Raw genomic sequence first — 23,864 nt, 5'->3', positions numbered from 1 at the left:
ATTTTTTTCAGAAGAGGCTCTTGCGCAAGAAGGAGTGTCTACACTGCCCCTTCTTGCGCAAGAAAAACCCTCTTGCGCAACGCCATTCTTCCTGAAAAGTAATAAGTGTAACGGCGTTGTGCAAGAGGGTTTTTCTTGCACAAGAAGGGGCAGTGTAGACGCTCCTTCTTGCGCAAGAGCCTCTTCTGAAAAAAATGGTGGCTCATTAGGTATGCAAATGAGGCTTGGCGATATTCCACGCTTAGCCTCATTTGCATATTACTTGCACAAAAAGCCGCGAGTGTCGACATAGCCATAGAGTTCAGTACCTAAGTTTGGGATGCAAGGAGGCCTTCATCTTTGTTAATAATCTACAGTTAGATACTCCTGCACTCAGGTGACTTAAGGGTGTAAGTTGTTTCTTGCGAAGTGGGGTTACATTTGTCTAATTTCATAAAGTAGCAGCAACTGCCTTTTACCCTGTGGTAGAGTACCCACATCTGTTGTAGGAAATTCCTGCTTCAAATCCCTGTCTGCCTAAGAAGAAGAAGGGATCTGAACAGGTGTTCCTTAGTTCTCAGGAAAGTGTCCGAGCCATTAGACTACTAGATATTCTCATGTGGTTCTTTTCCCATCATCTTTTATTAAAGTTCCATTGTAATCAAATATTAATTGGGCCAGAGATAGTGAGAAGTATTCTGTAGGCCAGTCTCTAGGGAGTTTACCTGTGAGGTACAAAGCCCATGTTCAAATCCTCTCATATCCTGCAGAGGACAAACTTGGAACAGAAGGCTCTTTCCCATAACCACTGCTCTAAATGTTATAAAGGAAGTCCCTGTCTTCCTTCTCTTCTTCTCACCGCAATGTCATTGTGTGAAATTAGTAGTCTGTGAGCATGCCTTTCAGATTGGATCCTACAGGCAAGATTGGCAGAGAAATACCTACTCACCCTTTGTGGATTGATTTGGGGTTTAGATGGGAGACATGTCCAGGTGCCTATAGTTGTCTAGGGAATTTCTACTGCAAAAACTTGGACAGCTAATGAGTTTTTGCAGTAGAAATTAAACTAGTGAGTGAGTTTAGGTACCCATAGGGTTAGGTGATAACTGAGTGGAGATTTTGTGGATCTGGTGGCATTTAAAACTGGGATTTTAGGCACCTAAATTCCTTGTAGAATATTAATTTAGGCCCTGGAATGTATATAAGGGCCTCATGCTGTGAGGTGTTAAGTGTCTACTAAGAGATGCTGAGCCTCTTTAGATCCCATTGAAGTTGCATACTCTTCCATAAAGTATTATAGACCAAAATTCCTAATGTATAAGTAAAAGACCAAAACAAAAATATCTTACTCTTAAAAAGACTTCCAAAATTTTCTGGCTTTTCCATTTGCTATAGAAAGGCAAAAACAGGTGCAAGCACAATTTTTTTCCTATGCAGTTCAACAGAGACAGATGATAGCAATGAGAATTGCTGGTGTTCAGTACCTTTCAGATTCAGGCTGTAAAGTAGGGAGGAGGTGCTCAGCAACATTAGGAATTCAGGTCTTGTCTATTTTGCTCTTCCTAGAAGATTCTATGGAAGACTAGAGAGCTACAGGTTGGACCTCCCTCGTCGGAATTTTGGAGTTTTCCAGACCAGGGGAGGTAAAGGCTCTCCTCTTGGCCAACAACTCTGCTCCCAGGCGCCAGCCCCAGCCACTGGGCTCCACTCCTGGCTAGGGCTGTGTGACGGGGCAGACAGGCCCTGCACTGAAGGGCGGGGAGTAGCCCAAGCCCAGCTGGCTGAGAAGGCCCCACCCATCCGGCCCTGCTGGGCATGCTCCCAGTAGAGCCAGAGTACAAAAGCAGCAAGAGCCCCCCTCTCCCGCTCACAGTGAGGGAGGCTGCCAGGGGAAGGAGTAGGTCAGGCTGTACCCGTAGGTCTGCAGCAGCTGAGACCTGAGTCGCCACCCGCAGCCACCCCTGGAGCCGAGCCAGCAGCCGCCATCCCCAGGGAGGCAGGAGCGCCCGTAGCCCCAGCGCCAGCCCTAGTAAGGACTGGTCCGAGAGGCCAGCAGAGTACAGGGGTAACAGGGCGTGGTAGGAAGCAGCCCAGGGCAGAGGACTGGTAGAGCAGCTTGGTGTGTATCGGCCGGATTCCCTGCTGAGCAGGCAAGAGCAACAGTCTCTGCCTAAAGGGCCCTGGGCTGGGACCCGGTGAAGAGGGAGATCCTGGGTCCCCCTACCACCCATTTCCTTACCCTGAACAATAAACCCCCCTAGCTGTGAGAGGCTATTTCTGGTGACTAGGTCTCCAGGGCCGCATATACCCTGAGAGAGGGGCAGGACAGGTGGCCCCCAAAGCCAAGAGGGGGGACCCGCCCCTCAACAGGATGTTATGCCAGCTCTGCTGCCACCAGCCCCTGCTGGGGCTGCTCTCCCCTGATGCTGCCTGCCCCAGCCTGGGCTGCACTCACTGCCAGCGTGGCCTGGGCTCCCAACCTCTGGCCCTGCTGCCACCAGCCCAAGATGCACTTCTGACTCTGGCCTCCCTTACTGCAAGCTAGGCTCTCTGGTCCAGGAATACCCATGGTCCTGCTGGATGTTGCCAGAACAGAGAGTATCTGATTTTAGAATTTCAACCTGTAGTGAAATTATGACAGCACAAGTAGCAATGTACTGAAACTTGAACAAATCAGAGGGGAAAGAATAAGAGCGAGGCATTATTATTCTTATGACTTACAAATTCTTGATTTAGTCCTAAGTGAAATGCAGGATCTGGTCCAAGAGGTAAATATAATGGACCACTTGGAAATAGTCACCATAATGTAATAAATTTAACATCCCTTTGGTGGGGAAAAACACCTCAACAGCCCAATACTGTGAAATTTAATTTCAGAAAGGGAAACTACACAAAACCGAGAAGGTTAGTCAAACAGAAATTAAAAGGTACGGTGCTAGGGTAAAAATCCCTGCAAGTTTCATGGAAACTTTTTGAAGACACCATAATAGAGGCCCAACTTAAATGTAGGCCCCAAATTAAAAAACACAGAAAGAGAACCAAAAAAGCGCCACCGTGGCTTAACAACCAAGTAAAATGAGTGGGGCCCCTGCACGATCAAGATGCTAAAGGAGCACTCAAAGACAATAAAGTCATTGCTGAGAAACTAAACGAATTCTTTGCTTTGGTCATCATGGCTGAGGATGTTAGTGAGATTCCCAAACTTGAGCCATTCTTTTTAGGTGACAAATTGGAGGAATTATCCCATCTTGAGGTGTCATTAGAGGAGGTTTTGGAACAAATTGATAAACTTAATGGTAACAAGTCACCAGAACCAGATGGCATTCACCATTCTGAAAGAACTCAAATGTGAAATTATGAAATTATTAACAGTGGTTCGTAACCTATCCTTTAAATCAACTTCTGCACCTAATGACTGGAAGATAGCTAATGTGACACCAATATTTAAAAAGGACTCTAGAGGTGATCTTGGCAATTACAGACTAGTAAGTTTAATGTCAGTACCGGGCAAATTAGTTGAAACTATAGTAAAGAATAGAATTGTCAGACACATAGATGAACATAATTTGTTGGGGGAGAAGGCAATATGGTTTCTGTAAAGGGAAATCATGCCTCACTAATCTACTAGTCTTTGCCTTCACGGCGAATTTTTTTTTGCAGAAAATATGCTAATGAAGGACTCATTAGCATGAGTTGCGATCTCATTAGCATATTTTCTGCTGTTTCTTTTTGCTCAAGGGGTTTTTGTACAAAAAGAAGTAGTGTGGACTTTTTTTGTGTGTGCAAAACCCCTGTTTTGCACAAGATCCTTATGCCTGTCCTGGGCAACAAATGGCAAATGAAATTTAATGTTGGTAAATGTAAAGTAATATACATTGAAAAAAATAATCCCAACGATACATACAATATGATGGGGACTAATTGAGGAATAACTAATTGAGAGATCTTAGAGTCATTGTAGATAGTTCTCTGAAAACATTCACTCAATGTGCAGTCAAAAACAAAACAAAACACACACGAAAAAACCAGAATGTTAGGAATCATTTAAAAAGGGATAGAGAATAAGACAGAGAATATCTTATTTACTCTATATAAAAACTCTGGTATGCCCACATCTTGAATACTGCATACAGATGGGGTTGTCTCATCTAAAAAAAGATATGTTGGCATTGGAAAAGAATCAGAAAAGGCAACAAAATGTTTAGGGGTTTGGAACAGGTCCCATATGAAGAGAGATTAGAAAGACTGGGACTTTTCAGCCTAGAAAAGAGGAGACTAAAGGGGGATATGATAGAGGTCTATAAAATCATGACTGATGTGGAAAAAGTGAATAAGGAAAAATTATTTTTGTTCCCATAATATAAGAAGTAGAGGTCACCAGATGAAATTGGTAGGTAGCAGGTTTAAAATAAACAAAAGGAAGATTTTCTTCACTCACCACACAGTCAACCTGTAGAACTCTTTGCCAGAGGATGTTGTGAAGACCAGGACTTTAACAGGTTTAAAAAAAGAGCTAGGTAAATTCATGGAGGTTAGGTCCATCAGTGGCTATTAGCCAGGATGGCTAGTAATGGTGTCCCTTGCATCTGTTTGTCAAAGCTGGAAATGGGTGACAGGAGAGGGATTACGTGATGACTATCTGTTGTGTTTACTCCCTTTGGGGCATCTTGCATTGGTCACTCTCAGAAGACAGGATATTGAAGATGGACCTTTGGTCTGACCCAGTACTGAAAGCCCAAGTTTCAACCTACCTTTCACCATCTAAGAAAACTAGGACATTCTAGATAGGAAAAAAATCTTGTCAAGTAGGAGGGGAAGTCCTACACTGAGAATAAAAATTAAATTTAAAATTAGAAAGAACCATTAATATATTTTCACATTACATGCAGCTTTATTAATGAAGAATACTGTTTTAAGCGAATTGAACATTGTATCACAATGTGCATTATTTAGCTTTGCTAATATTTAGGTTTCATAGTTAACAAATGAAGTAAATGGAGGAAAATTCACAACACTCATTGAGCTATTTTTTCATGAAACTTGGCACTGATAACACTGCACTGATTTGTTTTTAGAAGGTTATCATGATTTTAAGAAATTAAATCTCTGTAGAAAAGCAGGGAGCCCCAAAATCTGCAGGTACAACCTAAATCCTCAGGACGCTCAGAAATTCTCATGTGAATTTCCAGTTATGTTGCTTTTACTTTGTGGGTACCAGTAAATGCTATAATTTATATATAGATTTTAGTTGACATTAATAAGATGGAAATACAGGTGGGTGCATGTATGTAAAAATACAAAAGGATACAATATTGCTGAAGTTTGGTCTCTGATAAAGTTATTCAAATTGTTTTCTGTCAAGACCCAAAAATGCAAGAGCATTGTCAGCTTTGAGTTTTTCCTGTAAAAAAAGAAAAAGTATTTAGAATCTTACAAATGTTGTGTATACCTAAGGTCTGAAAGCAGGGTTTTATTAATAAGTCTGAGGGCCTCCCTTTCTGTGGAATTACTTGCAGGAGGAGGACTGGGACATCCTAGATAAAGGGGAAGTGTGAAATGATCTCATGAGGATTCCCCGTATCAGTTTATGAGGGTGAGTGCAGAGAGTTTTCATATCTGTCCCACAAAATGAGACCTCGTTCCACTCTTGGGATCCAGTAGATTCCCACAGAACTGAACATATTCCAAGAGATCCACAAGACTCTGTGGCTACGGCTACACTACTAACTTTTTCTGGAAGAGGAAATGCAAATGGGGTGCTCATTTGCATATCTTGCACTCTCATTTGCATATTCTCTTCTGATCCTTTTTGCGGAAGAGGTTTTTGTGCAAAAAAGCTCAAAATTGAGGAAGAAGGAATCTTGCAAAAAAGGGGTTTTTGCGCAAAAAGGCACCGTCTAAAGACCGCTTTTTGGGGCAAACACCTCTTCTATGAAAAGTATTGGAAGAGAATTTGCAAATGAGAGCACAATATATGCAAATGAGCACTCCATTTGCATTTCCTCTTCCAGAAAAAGTTCGTTGTGTAGCCGTAACCTCAGTCTTTAGACTGGCACCCATGTCCTCTTGGCCGCACAATTCCACGCTGCAATATTGTTTGCTCTTCATTTCTTGATTCACAATGGAATATATAGCAGACACTTACTGCATACCTCACAGCTTTCCTAAGCTATTTAGGCTCAGTTCAGTAGTCTATCCATATTAACAAAGCCTTTAAGCACATATTTAAGTTGTATTGAAGTCAAGCGTGTGCACATGTTTTCTGTGCTGTGGTGAACTGATTCTTAGAGGCTGAGTCCATACCCTCTGAAGTCAATGGAAAGTTCTCATTGACTCCTGACTGTCTTTCATCAGGCCCTACAAACAGAGGCTTAAAATTAAAATAAAAAACTATACAGAATTATACCTTTAGTCCATTATCAAACTCTTCCATGGAGTCAATCAGTTTTCCAGGTTCTAGTTCCCCCAGTGGAAAAGGGTAATCTGTTCCCAAAAGAACTTTGTCCTGCAAACAGAGAAACAATTTGGGCATTTCAAAACGAAAAAATAACTGCACATCCTCTGTGGGGTTATGAAAAACAGCATAAAATGTGGTATTTGTGTTTCATTCATCTTTAAGATTATAAGTTTTTTTCTACACCTCCCCAAAAGAACACATCCCAAGGTTTCCTTTATTTTGCACAAACCATTTTGAATGAACTGATTTTTTTTTATATACTAGGGGGGAGATTGATGATTTTAAGGGCCAGCCATGCTTCGGTGTATTTTCATAATGATATATGGAAAATTCAGAATGTAAATCCTTGGTATATGGAAAAAACATACAGCACCTTGCAGGAATGCATTGAACAGTGAAACCCTTCTTAGTTTGGTTAATTGAAATAATTTGATATTGCCTTGAAATGTATGTTTAAAAAAAATCCAATGCTCATCTTCTCTGGGTTCTGACCTGGGTTGACTGCTATTCAGTGATTCATAATGGGGTCAAGAACTGTTCATGGTCATGTAGTCCCATGCTTAAGTTGCTATAAAGGGGGAAAATGGGTTTGTTTCCTTTATATGCATAAAGAACATCTGAAAGGCTAGCATAAAAAATAATTTATTTCTGTTTGATTTTCCATATTTTGTCTACTTTGACAGTTCTACGGTAACTGGAAAAGTATTGGAATTAGGACATTGTAAAAGGCCAGAGACTAAAAGCTGTGTAATTGAGAGGGAGAGAGAATTTTATCTAGGCTGTTTAAAACACCTTTTCAATCAGATGGTTTCCTCAATTTATTCTAAATGTAGTCCACAAAACCTCTACCAAGTCAAAATTTACTCCCTTTCTGAGACTTGTTTTTTTCACATGAAGGGACTAAAATGTACAGTATAAAATGCAGCCCAAACCTTCTTTCTGGGTTTGACTGCTCACAAAATGTCTTTTAGGGGTTTGGTCAGTTTATACCTAGAGTATTTTTTAAAAAGATTTCACCAGTCTGACCTTTTTTCATGCCTGGTTGAGTCACAAGCTAAAATGAGTCAGAAAAACACATTTTCCAGCAGGATCAGCTCCTTCTAACAATAGTGTCACAGAAAAACTGACAACTTGTTACACATCTATTTAACTTTGATGCCTAAAGAACACTTGAGAGCAAAATGTAAAAAGAGTCAACCTTGTTTTCTCTTCATGTATGGTAAGAGAGAGCTAAGAAGCCAGAAGTCCTCCAGAGACTACTAGATTTGATATTCCGAGATGGAGATATAACACACACGATGAAGATATACACAAACACACAAACATGCATCTAGAAAACTTATTATGTCTACACTACGGACCTTGCAGTGGCACAGCTACATCTCTGTGCCAGTGTTGGGTGTCCTGTGTAACTACTCTATGCCAGCAGAAGAGAGCTCTCTCACTAGCATAATTTAACCACCATTAACAAGTAGTAGTAGCAATGGGTACATCTAGACTACAGGCTTCTGTCGACAAAGAGCGTCTAGACTATATCCAGTTCTCTTGACAAAGCAAGCCGCTTTGTCGACATGAGAGTGTAGACGCAAAGGACAGTGTAGATGCAATAATGCCTTCTGTTGACAGAACTCTGTCGACAAAAGGCGTTATTCCTCATAGAATGAGGTTTACCGCCGTTGACAAAACCGCCAAATTCTGTCGACGTTATGTCGACAGAACTCAGCGGTAGTGTAGACGCAGCTATAGTTTTGTTGACAAAAGTTAACTTTTGTTGACAAAACCCTGTAGTCTAGGCACACCCAATGGTGGCAGGAGAGGGTCTTCCTCTTACAGAGTGCTCTCTATTCCATACCTGCTTTTTGTTGGTCAGGGGACTATTTGTTTCACACCTGATTGACAAAAGTGTGACTGACAAATGTGTTAGTGTAGACCTAGCCCTTAGAGTATCACTGTTAAATACAAGGTGGTACAGATTTTTTAAAAACATAAACACATTTCAGGGAACCATTCAAGGTCAAATGGCCCATTAATATGCCTCCAGTCATAGGGAGGAAAGGAAGTGAGCAGCTGCAGTGGAGGGAAGGACATGTTAGTGGGTTACAGATTGTTATAAGAAGATTGTTTCCCAGATCTGAAAGAGAGCTCTGTGTAACCTCAAAAGCTTGTTTCTGTCACCAAGAGAAGTTGGCCTGATAAAAGATATTACCTCACTCACCTTGTCTCTCTATGTCATGGGGCCAAGATAGCTACAACAACACTGCCTCTCTTTTTAGAGTGAGCCAAAAAGGACCACTAGATCATCTTGCTTGATTTGTGTATCACAGGCCATAAATACCACCCAGTATCCACATACTAAACCCAACAATCATGATTTTTAAATGCTTTGGATTGGTCCCACTAAGGGCATATCTATACTAGGAAATTATTTTGAAATAATCACTCCTGAAATAACTGTTTCAAAATACGTGTTATTTATCATGGAAGGAAGGAGTGATTATTTCAAAATAACCAGCCCATTATTTTCAAACAACAGGCTTGGTAGTGTGGATACTACTCTGCTTGTTATTTTGAAATAACTCCGTTAGGCTATGTCTACACAGTAGCCTGTATTTATTCTGAAATAACATAGTTGGTGTTTATACTACAAGCAGTTGTTTCGACATAATGTCAAAATAATGTTGAGCTGGAAGACTTCGTACTCTGACGTCTGTAATCCTTATTTTACGAGAAGTAAGGGAAGTCGGAGGAAGAGGGCTCTAACTCAGACTTCCTGCTGTGTAGACAGTGCCAAAAGCTGAAATAGGATATTTTGAAATAGCTCAAGTTGCATAGCTTATTTCCGCTTTAGTTCTGCTGTGTAGACTTGCCCTTAGTGCAGACCAGAGCTAAGTGATAAAACATATTTTCAAGTTTTTTAGGATAGGATTTCTTTTGCTTATTTTCCAAATGTTGCTTATTTTTTGTCTCCAGTAGGTGTCACCCTGAGGTCTCTGAAAGAACCTATACAAGAAGTGTAGAAAGAATCAGTAAATTGGTTGTATTTTGCTGTATTTTACAAAATCCCTTTGTGTCAGAGTAGAATAGGAGAATGCATATTCTATTGTCCGCTGCTAATGCAATTTGAGAACAGTTTACATGAGAAACAGGATGCTACGTGATTTACAGTATGTTTACTGGTAGTAGGATATTTTCTGCTCCAGAATACACACCCTGGAGGGTAATGTTGTTTATTCTGCATGCAGTATAAAACACTATACACCTATATTATTAGATGGATTTATTTGGAAAGGAGAATGAAATTAAATTTAGCTTGTCAGATAAGCTCAACCAAGCTAGGGAGAATCTTACATTTTTATTTCACCTTATGTGGGTCAGAGCAGAAGAAAGTCTGACATGCTGAATTTTGTTATGCTTTCACTAGAATCTCTTGTATAAACTATTCTAATTTAGTCTTTTTTAGTTTTCCTCTGATTTCATTTATTTCACAGGTGATTACTGATGATCATTCACAGGCAATGAACTGATCTGATAAACAGCAGATAATTAGGCTGTGGCTTCACCACTGTGGCTATACCACTGACTTGATGAATGGCCTTGGACAACTCAACTTTTGTGTGCTTCATATTTATCACTGTCTATTAAAATAGTGACCGTAATGCCTGTTCACAGTCATCAGCTTCCCAGAAGTGTTATGAGGATTCATTAGTTAATGTTTGTAAAGCATATTGAAGGTGTATGGCACTCATAAGTTCTAACATTTTATTTATTAATTATCTAAGAGTATGGCTTAAATCGGGTCGGGGATCACTCACCCATAGAAAACTCAGCTGGGGGCCGCACAGAAGTGAAAAACAAACAAAAAAGACCTCCAAACCCTCATAGAATGGCCCTGGACTGAGGAGAAAGACACTCCTCACATTCCCCTTGCATACCAGAGCCTGGCGGGGGAGGGGGACCTAGGCTTGTAGAGTTTGTGTGCTCCAGCCCTGCGGGGAGACGGGAGGGTTGAAGCACCAGCGCAGGCTCCCCAGGGCGGGGAGCTCTGAGCCTCAGGGGCTGGATCCAGGCAAGTCAGGGGTGCATCTGGCTCCTGGGCCTTAGGTTCCCCACGCCTGGCCTAAATCCTTTTCCCCACTGAATATCTATAGTTTGAATAGATCCACTTAATATTGCAGCTATGCTTGAAATACGACATTAATTGCTGATAGGACTGTCAAATGATTAAAAAAATTAATTGTGATTACTCATGAGATTATAAAATAATCATGATTAATCAGTTTTAAGCACACTATTAAACAATAATAAAATATTTGTGGATTTTTTCTATATTTTCAACTATAACACAATACATAGTGTACAGTACTTGCTTTATATTTTTATTACAAATATTTGCAGTGTAAAAAAGATAAAAACAAAAGAATATTTTTCAGTTCACTTCATGCAGATATGGTAGGGTGACCTCTATTGTTACAGTGCATCTTACAAATGTAAAAATAACTCCCTGGACACTCAGAAGCAGGCCTAAAAGTTGCCATACTTCATTTAAAAAAAACATTTCAGAACCAGACTTCAGAATAAAACTGCAGAGCTGGAATTCATATGCAAACTTGACACAATCAGAAGGGGTCTGAAAAGAAGACTGGGAGTGGCTAGCTCACTACAAAAAGTAATTTTCCCTCTTTTAATATTCACATCTTCTCATCAAATGTTGGGAGTGACCCACCTTCACTCTGATTGAACTGACCTTGTTAGCACTAGTCCTCGGCATGGTAATGTTATACACCCATCTTCGCATGTGTGTATATACCTGCCAAACTGAAGTTTCCATTTCATACATCTGACAAAGTGGGGTCCAGCCCACAAAAGCTTATCCCCAAATAAATGTGTTAGAGTATGTCTACACTACCCTCCTAGTTTGTGGAATGAGGAGTAATGGTAGTTCGGACTAGGAAGCCTAGTCCGAACTACCTAGTTTGTGCCGTGTGTAGCCGCGCGGCACGGGGTTTGAACGAGCAGGGATTTAAAAATGGCGGCGCCCAGTTTATGCAAATGAAGCCCGGGAAATTCAAATCCCGGGCTTCGTTTGCAAGTGCGGTATGCCTACATTACCCCGCTAGTTCGAACTAGCGGGGTAGTGTAGACATACCCTTAGTCTTTAAGGTGCCACAGGACTCATTATTATTTTCACTGAAACAGTGTAACACAGTTGTCACTCTGAAACTTGTTATAAATGTAGATTTTTTTGTATGTAATTGAACTTGTAACAAAACATGAAATTTTAAAGCGTATAAGTCCACTCAGTCCTGCTTTTTGGTCAGCCAATAGCTAAGACAAACAAGTTTGGCTGGTCAGATTCAAGCAGCGTAATCCATTTAATAACAGGACTTAACAGTGCATGTAGTTTTTGGACTCGTACCCAAAATATATCTTCATCCAGAATTGAATTCCTGGTATGTTTGTTCAGTTTTGTCTGTAAATCTTCATGGACAGCAAGGCATTTTAAGACATATTTTTATTTCAATAAGCTTTTCAAACAATATAAAATGGAACCCCACCTAGTTTTAACTGACAATTTAAGTGCACAAGTTTGGTTTTTCTCTTTTTGAAATGCAGTAAAATGAGCTCGTAAAACTTGCGATTTGTTAATTTCTTTCACAATAGTTTTACAGGTAGCTTCAGTTTCTTGAACAGATTTTAAGTTACTGATGTCACCAATTGACAAATATAGTGTATGAGCAGCACAAGTGTACATAGCAATGTGCATGTATTTTCCGTTAAGCATTGATAAGGATTTCACCATTGCTGCAGCATTATCCGTGACAATGGCACCAAATTTTTCAGTGCCTATTTCTGTCATTATTTCTTCCATACGGAATGCCATATACTCAGCAGTATGGCGTTCAACATCGGTTGCCACTGTCTTGTAAAACACTGGTTGGGGTGTTGATATAATAACATTTATAACAGATTCATTTCTTCAGTTGCTCCAAGCATCACACTGCAGTGCAAGAGAAGAGGCTTCAGCAATTTTTGTTTTTATAAGAGCATCAACACATTGATATTCAGCTTCCAAAAGTTTGTTAGAAAGTGTGTACCTGGATGGCATCTTGTAAGATGGTCTTAATTTTCCCATGAAAGTTATCCAGTCTTCGTTTTCAACCAGTTAAAGAGGCGATCCTGATGAGAATATAGCTCGTGCAAAAAATTCATCCAAAATTTTGTTTTCAGTTTCATTCATAGAATCAAAATAGTGACTTATAGAGTGAGACCTCTTGGCTGAACTAGATGTGGAAGGTGGTGATGTATGTAAATTCACTATCACAGTGTTCTATAGATGTTGATGCAGCTGATGACTGAGGTGATCTGCTTCTGAACTCTGAGAATTTTTTTGCCTTTTCCTTGGTGGAAGCAGGAGTCTTCAAACAATTGGAAATATGCTTTCTCATCCTTGTCGCATTTCTGATGTATTCAGCCTTGTGGTACTTACATTCATATAACACTTTGTCTTTAAGGCTACGTCTACACTGGCATGATTTTCTGGAAATGCTTTTAACAGAAAAGGTTTTCCATTAAAAGTATTTCCAGAAAAGCGCATCTAGATTGGTCATGGACGCTTTTCCAGAAAAGCACTTTTTCTGGAAAAGCGTCCATGGCCAATCTAGATGCGCTTTTCCGCAAAAAAGCCCTGGTCGTCATTTTCGCGATCGGGGCTTTTTTGCGGAAAACACTACTGTGCTGTCTACACTGGCCCTTTTTCGGAACAGTTTTCCGGAAAAAGACTTTTGCCTGAACGGGAGCAGCATAGTTTTTCCGGAAAAGCATTGATGATTTTACATTAGATCGTCAGTGCTTTTCCGGAAATTCAAGCGGCCAGTGTAGACAGCTGGCAAGTTTTTCCGGAAAAGCGGCTGATTTTCTGGAATAACTTGCCAGTGTAGACACAGCCTAACTGTTTTATGAAGGAAATAATCCCCCACATCACTTTTAGGCTTAGTTCTTCTTTTCATACTGATGAAAACACAATTACACCTTTCACAAAAGAGAATAAATGTGTTATTGCCTCTTTATATACTTTTTGTGATGCTTCCAGAAAGTTCCATACCAATCAGAATTCCTGACTCACGAATGTTCTAGAAAGTTCCAGAACATTCTGGAATGTTCTATAACGTTCTCAAACTATCTTGAATGCTCACAAAAGCTCTTTAACATTCAGGGTGTTCTAAAAGTTGAATACAATATATTATTTCAAGATGAAATGAAAAATTAGAAAATTCTCAAAAATTCTCGGGAAATAATTTTTTGGAGAATATTCTCAGAATATTCTCATTCTCTAAGAATATTCTCCAGAGAATATTCTCACCTCACATCACTAGTTCTACCTTATAATGATCCAAAGCTGTGCAGACCAATGCATGTTCGTTTTCATCATCTGAGTCAGATGTCATCAAAAGAAAATTGATTTTCTTATTTTGGTGGTTTAAGTTCTGCAATTTCTTTATTGGAGTGTTGTTCTTTTAAGACTTCTGACAGCAATTTCCACACCTTGTCCCTCTCAGATTTTGGAAGGCACATCAGATTCTTAAACATTGGGTCGAATGCTGCAGCTATCTTTAGAAATCTCACATTGATACCTGCTTTGTGTTTTGTCAGATCTGGAGCAAAAAATGTTCTTACATTTAACAACATGCTGGGTTGTCATCTGAGACTAAGTTAACATGAAATATATGACAGAATGTAAATAAAACCACAGAGGAGGAGATGTACAATTCTCTTCCAAGGAATTCAGTTACAAATGTAATTAACACACTATTTTTTTTAGTGGACATCCCCAGCATGGAAGTACGTCCTCTGGAATGGTGGCAAAACAAATTGTAACATATCTAGCAACGCCAGCTATAAAAGTGCCATGCAAATGCTTGTTTTCACTGACATTGTAAATAAGAAGCGGATAGCATAATCTCCTGTAAATGTAAATAAACTTGTTTGTCTTAGTGATTGGCTAAACAAGAAATAGGACTAAGTGGACTTGGGGTCTTCTAAAGTTTTACATTGTTTTGTTTTTCAGTGCAGTTACATAACAAATCTACATTTGTAAATTGCACTTTCATGATAGAGATTGCACTACAGTACTTTGAGGTAAACTGAAAATATTATTTTTGTCTTTTTACAGTGTAAATATTTTCAATAAAAATATAAAGTGAGCACCGTACACTTTATATTCTGTATTGCAGATGAAATCAATACATTTGAAAATGTAGAAAATATCCAAAAATATTTATAATAAATTTAAATTGGTATTCTATTATTGTGCAACTGTGCAATTAAAGCTGCAATTCACAAATACTTTTTAATTTTGTTTTGAATTAATCATTTGAGATAACTATGATTAATTGACAGCCCTAATTGCTGGTGATTAATCTAAGTGGATGTTTTTATTAAAAAAATTCTTGACTGTACCAGAATTTGTTAGAAGATCTGAAAGTTAAAGGTACTACAAAAGTCTGAATGAATCAGTCTCTTCTTGTTACATTGGTGACTTTATGGGTGTGTCTAAACTACATGGCTCCATCGATGGAGCCATATAGATTAGGCTGATTGGCAAAGGAAATGAAGCCGCAATTTAAATAATTGCGGCTTCATTTAAATTTACATGGCTGCCGCACTGAGCCAACAAACAGCTGATCAGCTGTTTGTCGGCTCAGTGCGCTAGTCTGGACGCTCCCGTGCCAACCTGAAAGCCCTTTATCGAACTCCCCGTTATGCCTTGTAGGATGAGGTTTACCGGGGAGGTCGATAAAGGGCTTTCAGGTTGGCGCAGGAGCGTCCAGACTAGCACGCTGAGCCGACAAACAGCTGATCAGCTGTTTGTCGGCTCAGCGCGGCAGCCATGTAAATTTAAATGAAGCCGCGATTATTTAAATCGCGGCTTCATTTCCCTTTGCCGAACAAACAATCTACATGGCTCCATCAACGGAGCCATGTAGTTTAGACGTACCCCATGTGAGAAAGTATCTGAGGAAAGAGAGTGTAAATATATGAAAGAAGTGAGCTTCAGGCAAGGCTTCAGCAGCACAAATATATACTGAGAAAGCAGAAAGAGACAGGTTAACTCTTGCTGGTTCACAGACGTGTCAATTATAGTGTCCCTTCCTTCCTATTGGGTCTCACTCTATGGGAGAAAGGCTGGGGTGCTGCAGCTTAGAAGCTTTGGTTTGGGAGGAGATACCTTTTCTTTTGTCTGAGGTTCTTGTAGTAGCTTCCCAGGAAAAGGTCATGTGGGAATACACTAAACTGTTTTATCTTTTGGCCTGCCTGGTGATGCCCTGTGCTGGCCAGTATCGCCCAGCTTCTTGTTGTGTGTTGTCCTAAGTTGTGCGGTCTGGAGGAGGGGACGTTGCTGAAACTTACATTGGTGCCTGCTCCCTTTCCACCTAGCAGATGTACCTCTGGAGTCCTCCACTAGGATTGTCTGACCTATATTATGGCCTCTGTCTAACTGAGAAAGTGGACAGGGAATTTTGGAGGAATGGAGTTAAAGAGACATGACTCAGTTAAGTAGTTTCCAGATTTTTAATGTTTAAGCCAGTATAATAAACTCTGACTCCAGGTGATGGCTGTCCCCCAATGACATTAAGTTATGTCTACGCATATCTATGCACACATTTGATGCCTTCCCAGCTCAGTTTCTGGCGATGCACTGGAGACTTATTTGTCCTACTTCTAACCTCCCATCTGCAAAACCTACAGTGTGAGCCCCTTATCACATTGTTTCTCTTTTTGTTTTGAGCCCAACATGCATTAATTTAAAATTTACTGTGTTACCAGAGCTCATGATTTCATTGCAAGTCTTGCAGTATTCTTTTTTCAAAGTCTCGGGTTCTGGAGACAAGTGATTATGTGAGAGGCTCATCTTTTATTTTAAAAAGATCAAGATCTGACGAAGAGGGTCTTTGCCCACGAAAGTTTATGCTACAATAAATCTGTTAGTCTATAAGGTGCCACAGGACTCCTCGTCGCTTTTGCATATATCGACATTGAATTTCATCTACCATTTTGATGCCCAGTCACTCAGTTTTGAGAGATCCCTTTGTAACTCTTTGCAGTCTGCTTCAGATTTAACTATCTTGAATAGTTTTGTATCATAGGCAATTTTCGCCACCTCACTGTTAACCTTTTCCTCTAGATCATTTATAAATATGTTGAAAAGGACTGATCCTAATACAGACCCTGCAGAACATCACTCTCCATTCTGAAAACTGACTATTTATTCCTACCATTAGTTTCTTTTAGCCAGTTACCAGTCCACGAAAGGACCTTCCCACAACAGCTTACTTTGTTTCAGAGTCTTTGGTGAGTGACCTTTGTAAAGGATTTCTGGAAATCTAAGTACAATATATCCACTGGATTCCCCCTTGTCCACATGCTTGTTGACCCCCCTCAAAAAATTCTACTAGACTGATGAGGGTTGATTTCCCTTTACAAAAACCAGGCTGACTCTTCCCCAATAAATTATGTTCAGCTATGCGTCTGCCAATTTTGTTCTTTACTATAGTTTCAACCAGTTTCCCAGGTATGAAATCATGCTTACGCATGTGTTCGCTGGGACCTCCTACCTCTAGAGCTCTTTTTAAAAATTGGCATCACATTAATTGTCTTCCAGTCATTTGGTACATAAGCTGATTTAAATGACAGGTTACAAACTACCATTAGCAGTTCTGCAATTTCACATTGAGTTCCTTCAGAACTCTTGGGTGAATACCATCTGGTCCTGATGACTTATTACTGTTTAATTTATCAGTTTGTTCCCAAACGTCCTCTATTTGGGACAGTTCTTTAGATCTGTGATGTAAAAATAATGGCTTAGGTTTGGGAATGTGTCACATCCTCTGCCATGAAGACTGAGGCAAGGAATTAATTTAGTTTCTCCACAGTGGCCTTTATTGTCCTCGTGTGCTCCTTTAACATCTTGATTGTCCAGGGCCCCTACTAGTTTAGCAGGCTTCCTGCTTCTGATGTACTTAAATTTTTTGCCATTACTCTGAATCTTTGGCTAGCCATTCCTCAAATCTTCTTTGGCTTTCCTAATCATATTTTTATACTACACTTGCCAGACTTTGCCTCACTAGCATTTAACTTTCACCTTTTAAATATGAGGTTTTTTTATGTCTTTTTGTTTTCTCTTTTGATGACTTCTTGTTTTGCACTGCTTCTTTTATTTTGTTTAGCCACAGTGACACTTTTTTGGTTCTCTTATGCTGTTTTTTTAAATGTGGGATATACATATACATTGAGCCTCTATTGTGATGTCTTTAAAATGTTTTTATGCGGTTTGCAGGTTCACTTTTGGCACCATGCCTTTTAATTTCTGTTTAACTTGCTCATTTTTGTGTAGTCTCACTTTCTGAAATTAAATGCTTCTGTGTTGGGCCACTGTGGTATTTCCCCTGCCACAGGATGTTACATTTCTTACCAAAGAGTCCAGGTATATTCACCTCTTGGACCAGATCCTGTGCGCCACTTAAGACTAAATCAAGAATTGCCTACCTCTTGTGGATTGCAAGGACTAGCTGCTCCAAGAAGCAGTCATTTAAGATGTCAATATGACTTCACCATTGACTACTGTTATCTGGTTGTAGGCATGGCTCAATGTATGATTATTCCTTTGTATTCTTATGGCATTCATATTGTGTCTCCTCTTAAATGATCCACTTCGAGTGGCAATGATGTCTTGGTGTCTCTGAAAGTGATGGCAAGAGGAGAATCTTCTGACGGGTTGGAACTCCCTTCTCTTGGGTCCTCCACTTTGCCTACCCTGACCATTCCTATTGCACCCAAGGCCACAGAGCCAGTGTGGTCCCTTTCAAACGATGTTCTTAGAACCGCCCCGAAGTATTTGCAGTTTCTAACTCCAGAATTATAGGTTAGGCCACAGTTGCATCTACTCCTACAGGGATGGCTCCCACATGTTTTCCCACATACAGCTGTACTTGTGTAGTAGGATAGGATCATCCTTCATTATGTAGACACCATAGAAGAATGATTTATCTGGGGCTCACTGACACCCTCTAATTGGTCTCTAAGTAATGACTTGCTGTATCTGGAGTCAACTAGTGGAATTGCCACTTTCATTCTATTAAACTCTATAGGTACTGTTAGTTTGGCTGGGCACCATTTCTGGGCTCAAGTCTCAGCCATCCAAATGTCTCCTTAATCTCACAATATGAAGGGAAGTCTCAGTGAGGATGAACCTGTTGGCCACACAAAGTGGAATCTTCTCTTGGTTCCTCTTTGAGGTGGATCTTGTCCCCTTGTCTTTCAATGGACTTGTTCTTCTTTTGAGCTCCTCCTCCAGGTGTGATGCAATGGGGCTGTCTATGGCAAGAATAGCTGCTTATCCTCATACCTACTCTTGCAGACTTTTTTATACACGAAGTCCTATATAATACATTGGTCACATTTATTGTATTAGGAAATTTAATGAAGTTTCATTAACAAAGTAAAAGACAGTAGAAAAGATATGTATGCATTATATTTAACAGTGGTTAACAGCTTTAATGACATCAATTACAAATCCTTAAAACAAGTTAAATATCAGATTTAAAAATTGTTCACTAATTGCTAAAGGCCACAAGAATGTGCCACTCAGCCATTGTGAAAAGATGACTACACTTACGGGCTGCTCTAATTTACAGGAGCTTCCCCACTGCTGCCAGTTCAATACCTAGAACACAAAATGCTCAGGCTATTCTCCCTTCTGCTCTGGTATGGCTCCTGCCCTCAGCTATCCCAACAGTGGCCAGTATTCCCTCTAAGCGAAGCTCTTGGGCAGCTGCCCAGGACCAATTCAAATGCCACCCAGCTGATTAGCAGAGCACCCATTACTAAGCGACAGCATGTATTTCTACTGATGTTGCACATCTGCACGTGCCTTGGTGCTCATAACAAAATTTAATCAGCACATGGATAGAAAAAATTAGAGGGAACACTGCCAGTTGCTGAGTTTGAGTAGTACACAGGGCTTGTGGAATTCCTTAGACTGTCAGTCCACGCCCCCCCCCCCCCCCTTTATCACCAGAGCCTGATAAAGAGTCCACAGCAGGGGGGGAAGAACCTGTTCCTAACACTCATGTCTAATTTTGTTTGTATAACCACCACCAGCCAGATTCAAATGTGGGACCACAGGAGCTTAGTATAGGAGCCTCTACAGCTTGATCTATAAGGCTAGCTGGCTCTTAGCTTGCCTTAGGCCGTAGAACTCACTCATTCATATCTCTACTGGAAGTGGTCTAAGTGACACTATGTGTAACAGTGAACCAACCCACTAGCTGTGTGGGTTACATTTGCTCAGTTTTTCTTTATTTACCTAGTTTGTTCTGTAAGTTTTAACTGTGCCCATGAGTACTGAGTTGCTAAGGCTATTTGCTTTCACTACAGTTCATTTATGAAATGCTTGATTGCAGAGACAAATTGACACAAATGTGGGCAGCATTCCAAGGGACAGATTCTTCATTCTTTAGGACTTCACTGAACCCTGTATTGTCAACAGGTCAATCCATTTTATTTTTTAAGCTTTTCAGTCACTTGTAAGTTGGAGACTTCTGTTTGTCTCCTGCTCAACTCTTGACTTCTCCATCTAAGTGTTTAAAAATAAAATTAATGAACCCAGAAAAAAGACCTGGACTCCTATCTTGACAACCCCAGAATGCTGAATCACGTAGCTGAAATTCACTGAAATCTATGAAAGACATAACATCTTCTCAGAGGGTTGTAAGGGAGGAAAAAAAAGCCACCAAATAGTTTTGCACTTGCATAATCAGGGAAGAAATCTGGTAATGTTAAAACAATAGATTAAAATCTAAGGCCTGGGCTCATCCCTTATGTGCTACAGTAGTATTGAAGAGCTATGGAAATATATGAGGGAATAATATGGCCCAATTAGATTAGTTTTTTAAATGATAAAATTAAGATAAATTTAAGTTTTGGGGGGATTTTTGCAGAAGTAGTCTAGGATGCAGCCTGCTACTCCCATAAATTAATAGCGGAGTGCCCCAAGGTTCAGTTCTAGGACCGGTTTTGTTCAATATCTCTATTAATGACCTGGATTAGGGGATAGATTGCACCCTCAGCAAGTTTGCAGATGACACTAAGCTAGAGGGAGAGGTAGATACGCTTGAGGGCAGAGATAGGGTCCAGAGTGACACAGACAAATTGGAGGATTGGGCCACAAGAAATCTGATGAGGTTCAACAAGGACAAGTGCAGAGTCCTGCACTTGGGACAGAAGAATCCCAAGCATTGTTACAGGCTGGGGACCAACCAGCTAAGTAGTAGTTCTGCAGAAAAGGACCTGGGAGTTACAGTGGATGAGAAGCTGGATATGAGTCAACAGTGTGCCCTTGTAGCCAAGAAGGCTAATGGCATATTAGGGTGCATTAGGAGGAGCATTGCCAGCAGATCCAGATAAGTGATTATTCCCCTTTATTCGGCTTTGGTGAGGCCACATCTGGAGTATTGTGTCCAGTTCTGGACCCCCCACTACTAAAAGGATGTGGACGCATTGGAGAGGGTCCAGCGGAGGGCATCCAAAATGATTAGGGGGCTGGAGCATAAGACCTATGAGGAGAGGGTGAGGGAGTTGGGTCTGTTTAGTCTGCAGAAGCGGTGAGGGGGGATTTGATAGCAGCCTTCAACTTCCTGAAGGGAGGTTCCAAAGAGGATGGAGAAAGGCTGTTCTCAGTAGTGACAGATGGCAGAACAAGGAGCAATGGTCTCAAGTTGTGGTGGGAGAGGTCCAGGTTGGATATTAGGAAAAACTATTTCACTAGGAGAGTGGTGAAGCACTGGAATGGGTTACCTAGGGAAGTAGTGGAGTCTCCATCCCTAGAGGTGTTTAAGTCTCAGCTTGACAAAGCCCTGGCTGGTTTGATTTAGTTGGGATTGGCCCTGCCTAGAGCAGGGGGCTGGACTTGATGACCTTTTGAGGTCTCTTCCAGCTCTATTGTTGTATGATTCTATGAAATCTTTGGGACATACCTTGTAAATGGATCATAAACCTAAAGGTTAGATCATATATACTAACATCTATTGCAAAAATAGAGGATTTTGTTTACTTTTAACAAATTTGGGTTACATGGTTTGAGTTGTCACGGTGAGTATTTCATAGAGCTCCCACTGCATGGATTCTGATGACTTTAACAAACTACTTGGTCTCCACGCTATCTTTGCTCAGTAGAATTATTATATGCAGTTTTGTGTTTAGAACTCTCCTTATATTATTTTGGGTGATTCATTGTACTTTCATGTTGCTGAGTCTTGTGGGCATAGTTGAATGCTAAGTCTGTCCACATTCTGTGCAGACTGGAGGTGGGGGGAGGGCAGGGCAGCTGCCAGCAGGAATTAGGACTCATAGGTGGTGAATGTCCCAGCAGAGGCCTTGATCCAAAAACCCATTCTCATCAGTGGATTGCGGATTGTGCCCAGTATGTATAGTTAACTATAATCAATTGCTATTTTCCTTTGGCTAGTCAAAAACCTGTACCAACCCTACAATCTATTAATTACAGGGATCTGCAGAGACTCCTAATGGTGAAAGTGGATATTTAATTAGTTTTTTAGTATTAGATCATGGAAAGAAAACACTGGCCAAGGCGATCCTCTGAGATGAGTATGTGGAGGGGGCTCTTCTGGAAACACCCTCCCAATTCCCTGTGAGGGCCCCAATTCCTTGTGTGGGCCCTGGAAGGGCCTAACAAAGCATGTGGGGAGGGAGTAAGCAGTGTCTGGGACAAGGAAGGAGAAGACATAGGCTATATTTACAGTTTCCCTCCCTAGTGGGGAATCCCTGGCCAGATGCAGAAGCTCTGTGAGGTGGTCCAGGAATCCATAACACAGTGACACAGGCCTTCTGTATGGATGTCTCTAAGTGTCTGCTCATCCCCGGGGATCCATACAGATCTCTGGTTTCATGGAGTTTGGATACTATCCACTGACCTCATTCCAAGGAAGGGTAAAAATTGCACCCTACATAGTAACTGTGGAAAAAGAGAGATTGCATCATTTGGCCCCCTTCTGCAGGTTTACCTGTGGAAGGGACTGTTCAGTCCCACTTGTATTTGGCACATTCCATTTCAGGGTTGGGCTTTTTGTCCCATATTCTTATTTAACTAGGCAGATACTATAATATTTCCTTTCTTTTCTGCCACAACAGTTAAAATATTTAGCATTCTGTCTTGTTTAATATGCCATTCAGGATTTCCACACAAATTCCCTTCAGTGATTTTCCAGCCTACTGCTTCCAAATCAGAAATACTATTTGCATTTCTCAAATAAAAGTGTTTTTATGAAAACTCTCGGGATTTTGTTTATTTCTTTGGGTTTGGGGTTCGTGTGATGGTTTATGAACAAAGCAAGCAGCCTAACTCAGGTGAGTACTCTCACTGGAGTGAATTGTTCAGAATCCATGGGAACATGGATGACAAGAATTTGTAGCATAGGAGCTCATTATTTCTAGAACTCCATGAGGCAGAATTCTCAACTGATGCAAACCTGCGTAATTCCATTGGCTTCATGGAGACATGTCAATTTAGATCAGCTGAATTTCTGAGCCTATATTTACTGGCTGAATTCCTGGTCCCATCAAAGTAAATGATAAAAACCCCATTGATGTAATTGCAATGGGACCAGGATTTCACCTGCTGTTTAGTCAGGTGATGGTATTTTGTACCTTGTTAATATATTATGTGCACCAGTTCTACCTATCCACCTAAATGTCTGATCCCTTTGGATCTAAATACATTACAAAATGAACCATGGTTGGGGACCCTTTTAAAAATGGTTTCATATATAAACATGGTTTACTTTGCAGGGATGTTCAGAATTTTAATTTTTGTAAACTACTTGGCAATCTTCAGATGAAAAGCATTTTGGAAGTGCAAATTAATACTTTTTATATGTCAAATATAAGGATTGATTTTATGCAATGAGGAGTTAAGAAATGGCTGAGTTTCAGCTGTGAAAACCTTTCTTTAAGTATGTCTTGAAGGCCAGACTCCATTGAAAATTAATTACTGTATCCTAAGCAACCACCCGGAATGGAAGTATGTAGCTGCCAAATGAGAGTTGAAATAATTTTCTATTTGTGTCCATATTTGAAACATGGTAAGATTCCCATTCAAGTTTCTCAAGAAAGAACTAAATGACCTGGGCATTATCAGTCATATATATCTTAGGAAATGTTCCAACTCACCTCTCCTATTACATCGACTAGCAGCTTTAGGGCACGAGGATCATGGACAAGTGAATCTGTGTAAAATGAACCAAGGTATTTCTTTGGATCAACTTTATTATCCACTGCACACAAATCAGGACGCACATTGAATCCATGGGAAATACGCCCTAGTGTATATGGGAAAGCACCACCTACAAAGAGG

The 23,864-nt window shown here is 40.4% G+C and overlaps 1 protein-coding gene across 3 annotated transcripts in view; it reads right to left on the bottom strand.

Annotated features, from left to right (window-relative positions):
• Positions 1-4,846: 4,846 nt before the first annotated feature.
• ACMSD (aminocarboxymuconate semialdehyde decarboxylase) overlaps positions 4,847-23,864 on the bottom strand; it is a 66,128-nt gene continuing 47,110 nt past the window's right edge. For 2 of the 3 annotated variants that reach the window (XM_006117070.5, XM_089779709.1), the window contains exons 8-10: positions 23,681-23,853; positions 6,386-6,484; positions 4,847-5,380 (exon numbers count right to left, since the gene is read on the bottom strand). In XM_006117070.5, the coding sequence (XP_006117132.1) occupies positions 5,318-5,380; positions 6,386-6,484; positions 23,681-23,853 (335 nt within the window). In that variant the 3' untranslated portion in view covers positions 4,847-5,317. Of the gene's footprint in view, positions 5,381-6,385; positions 6,485-18,876; positions 20,070-23,680; positions 23,854-23,864 lie in introns of those variants that run through there. The other variant, XM_006117071.5, reaches the window with a different exon arrangement.

Source organism: Pelodiscus sinensis, chromosome 7, assembly GCF_052426305.1.
Source record: "Pelodiscus sinensis isolate ZL-2025 chromosome 7, ASM5242630v1, whole genome shotgun sequence".
NCBI lineage: Eukaryota > Metazoa > Chordata > Testudines > Trionychidae > Pelodiscus > Pelodiscus sinensis.
This window is presented reverse-complemented; position numbering and strand designations above follow the sequence as displayed.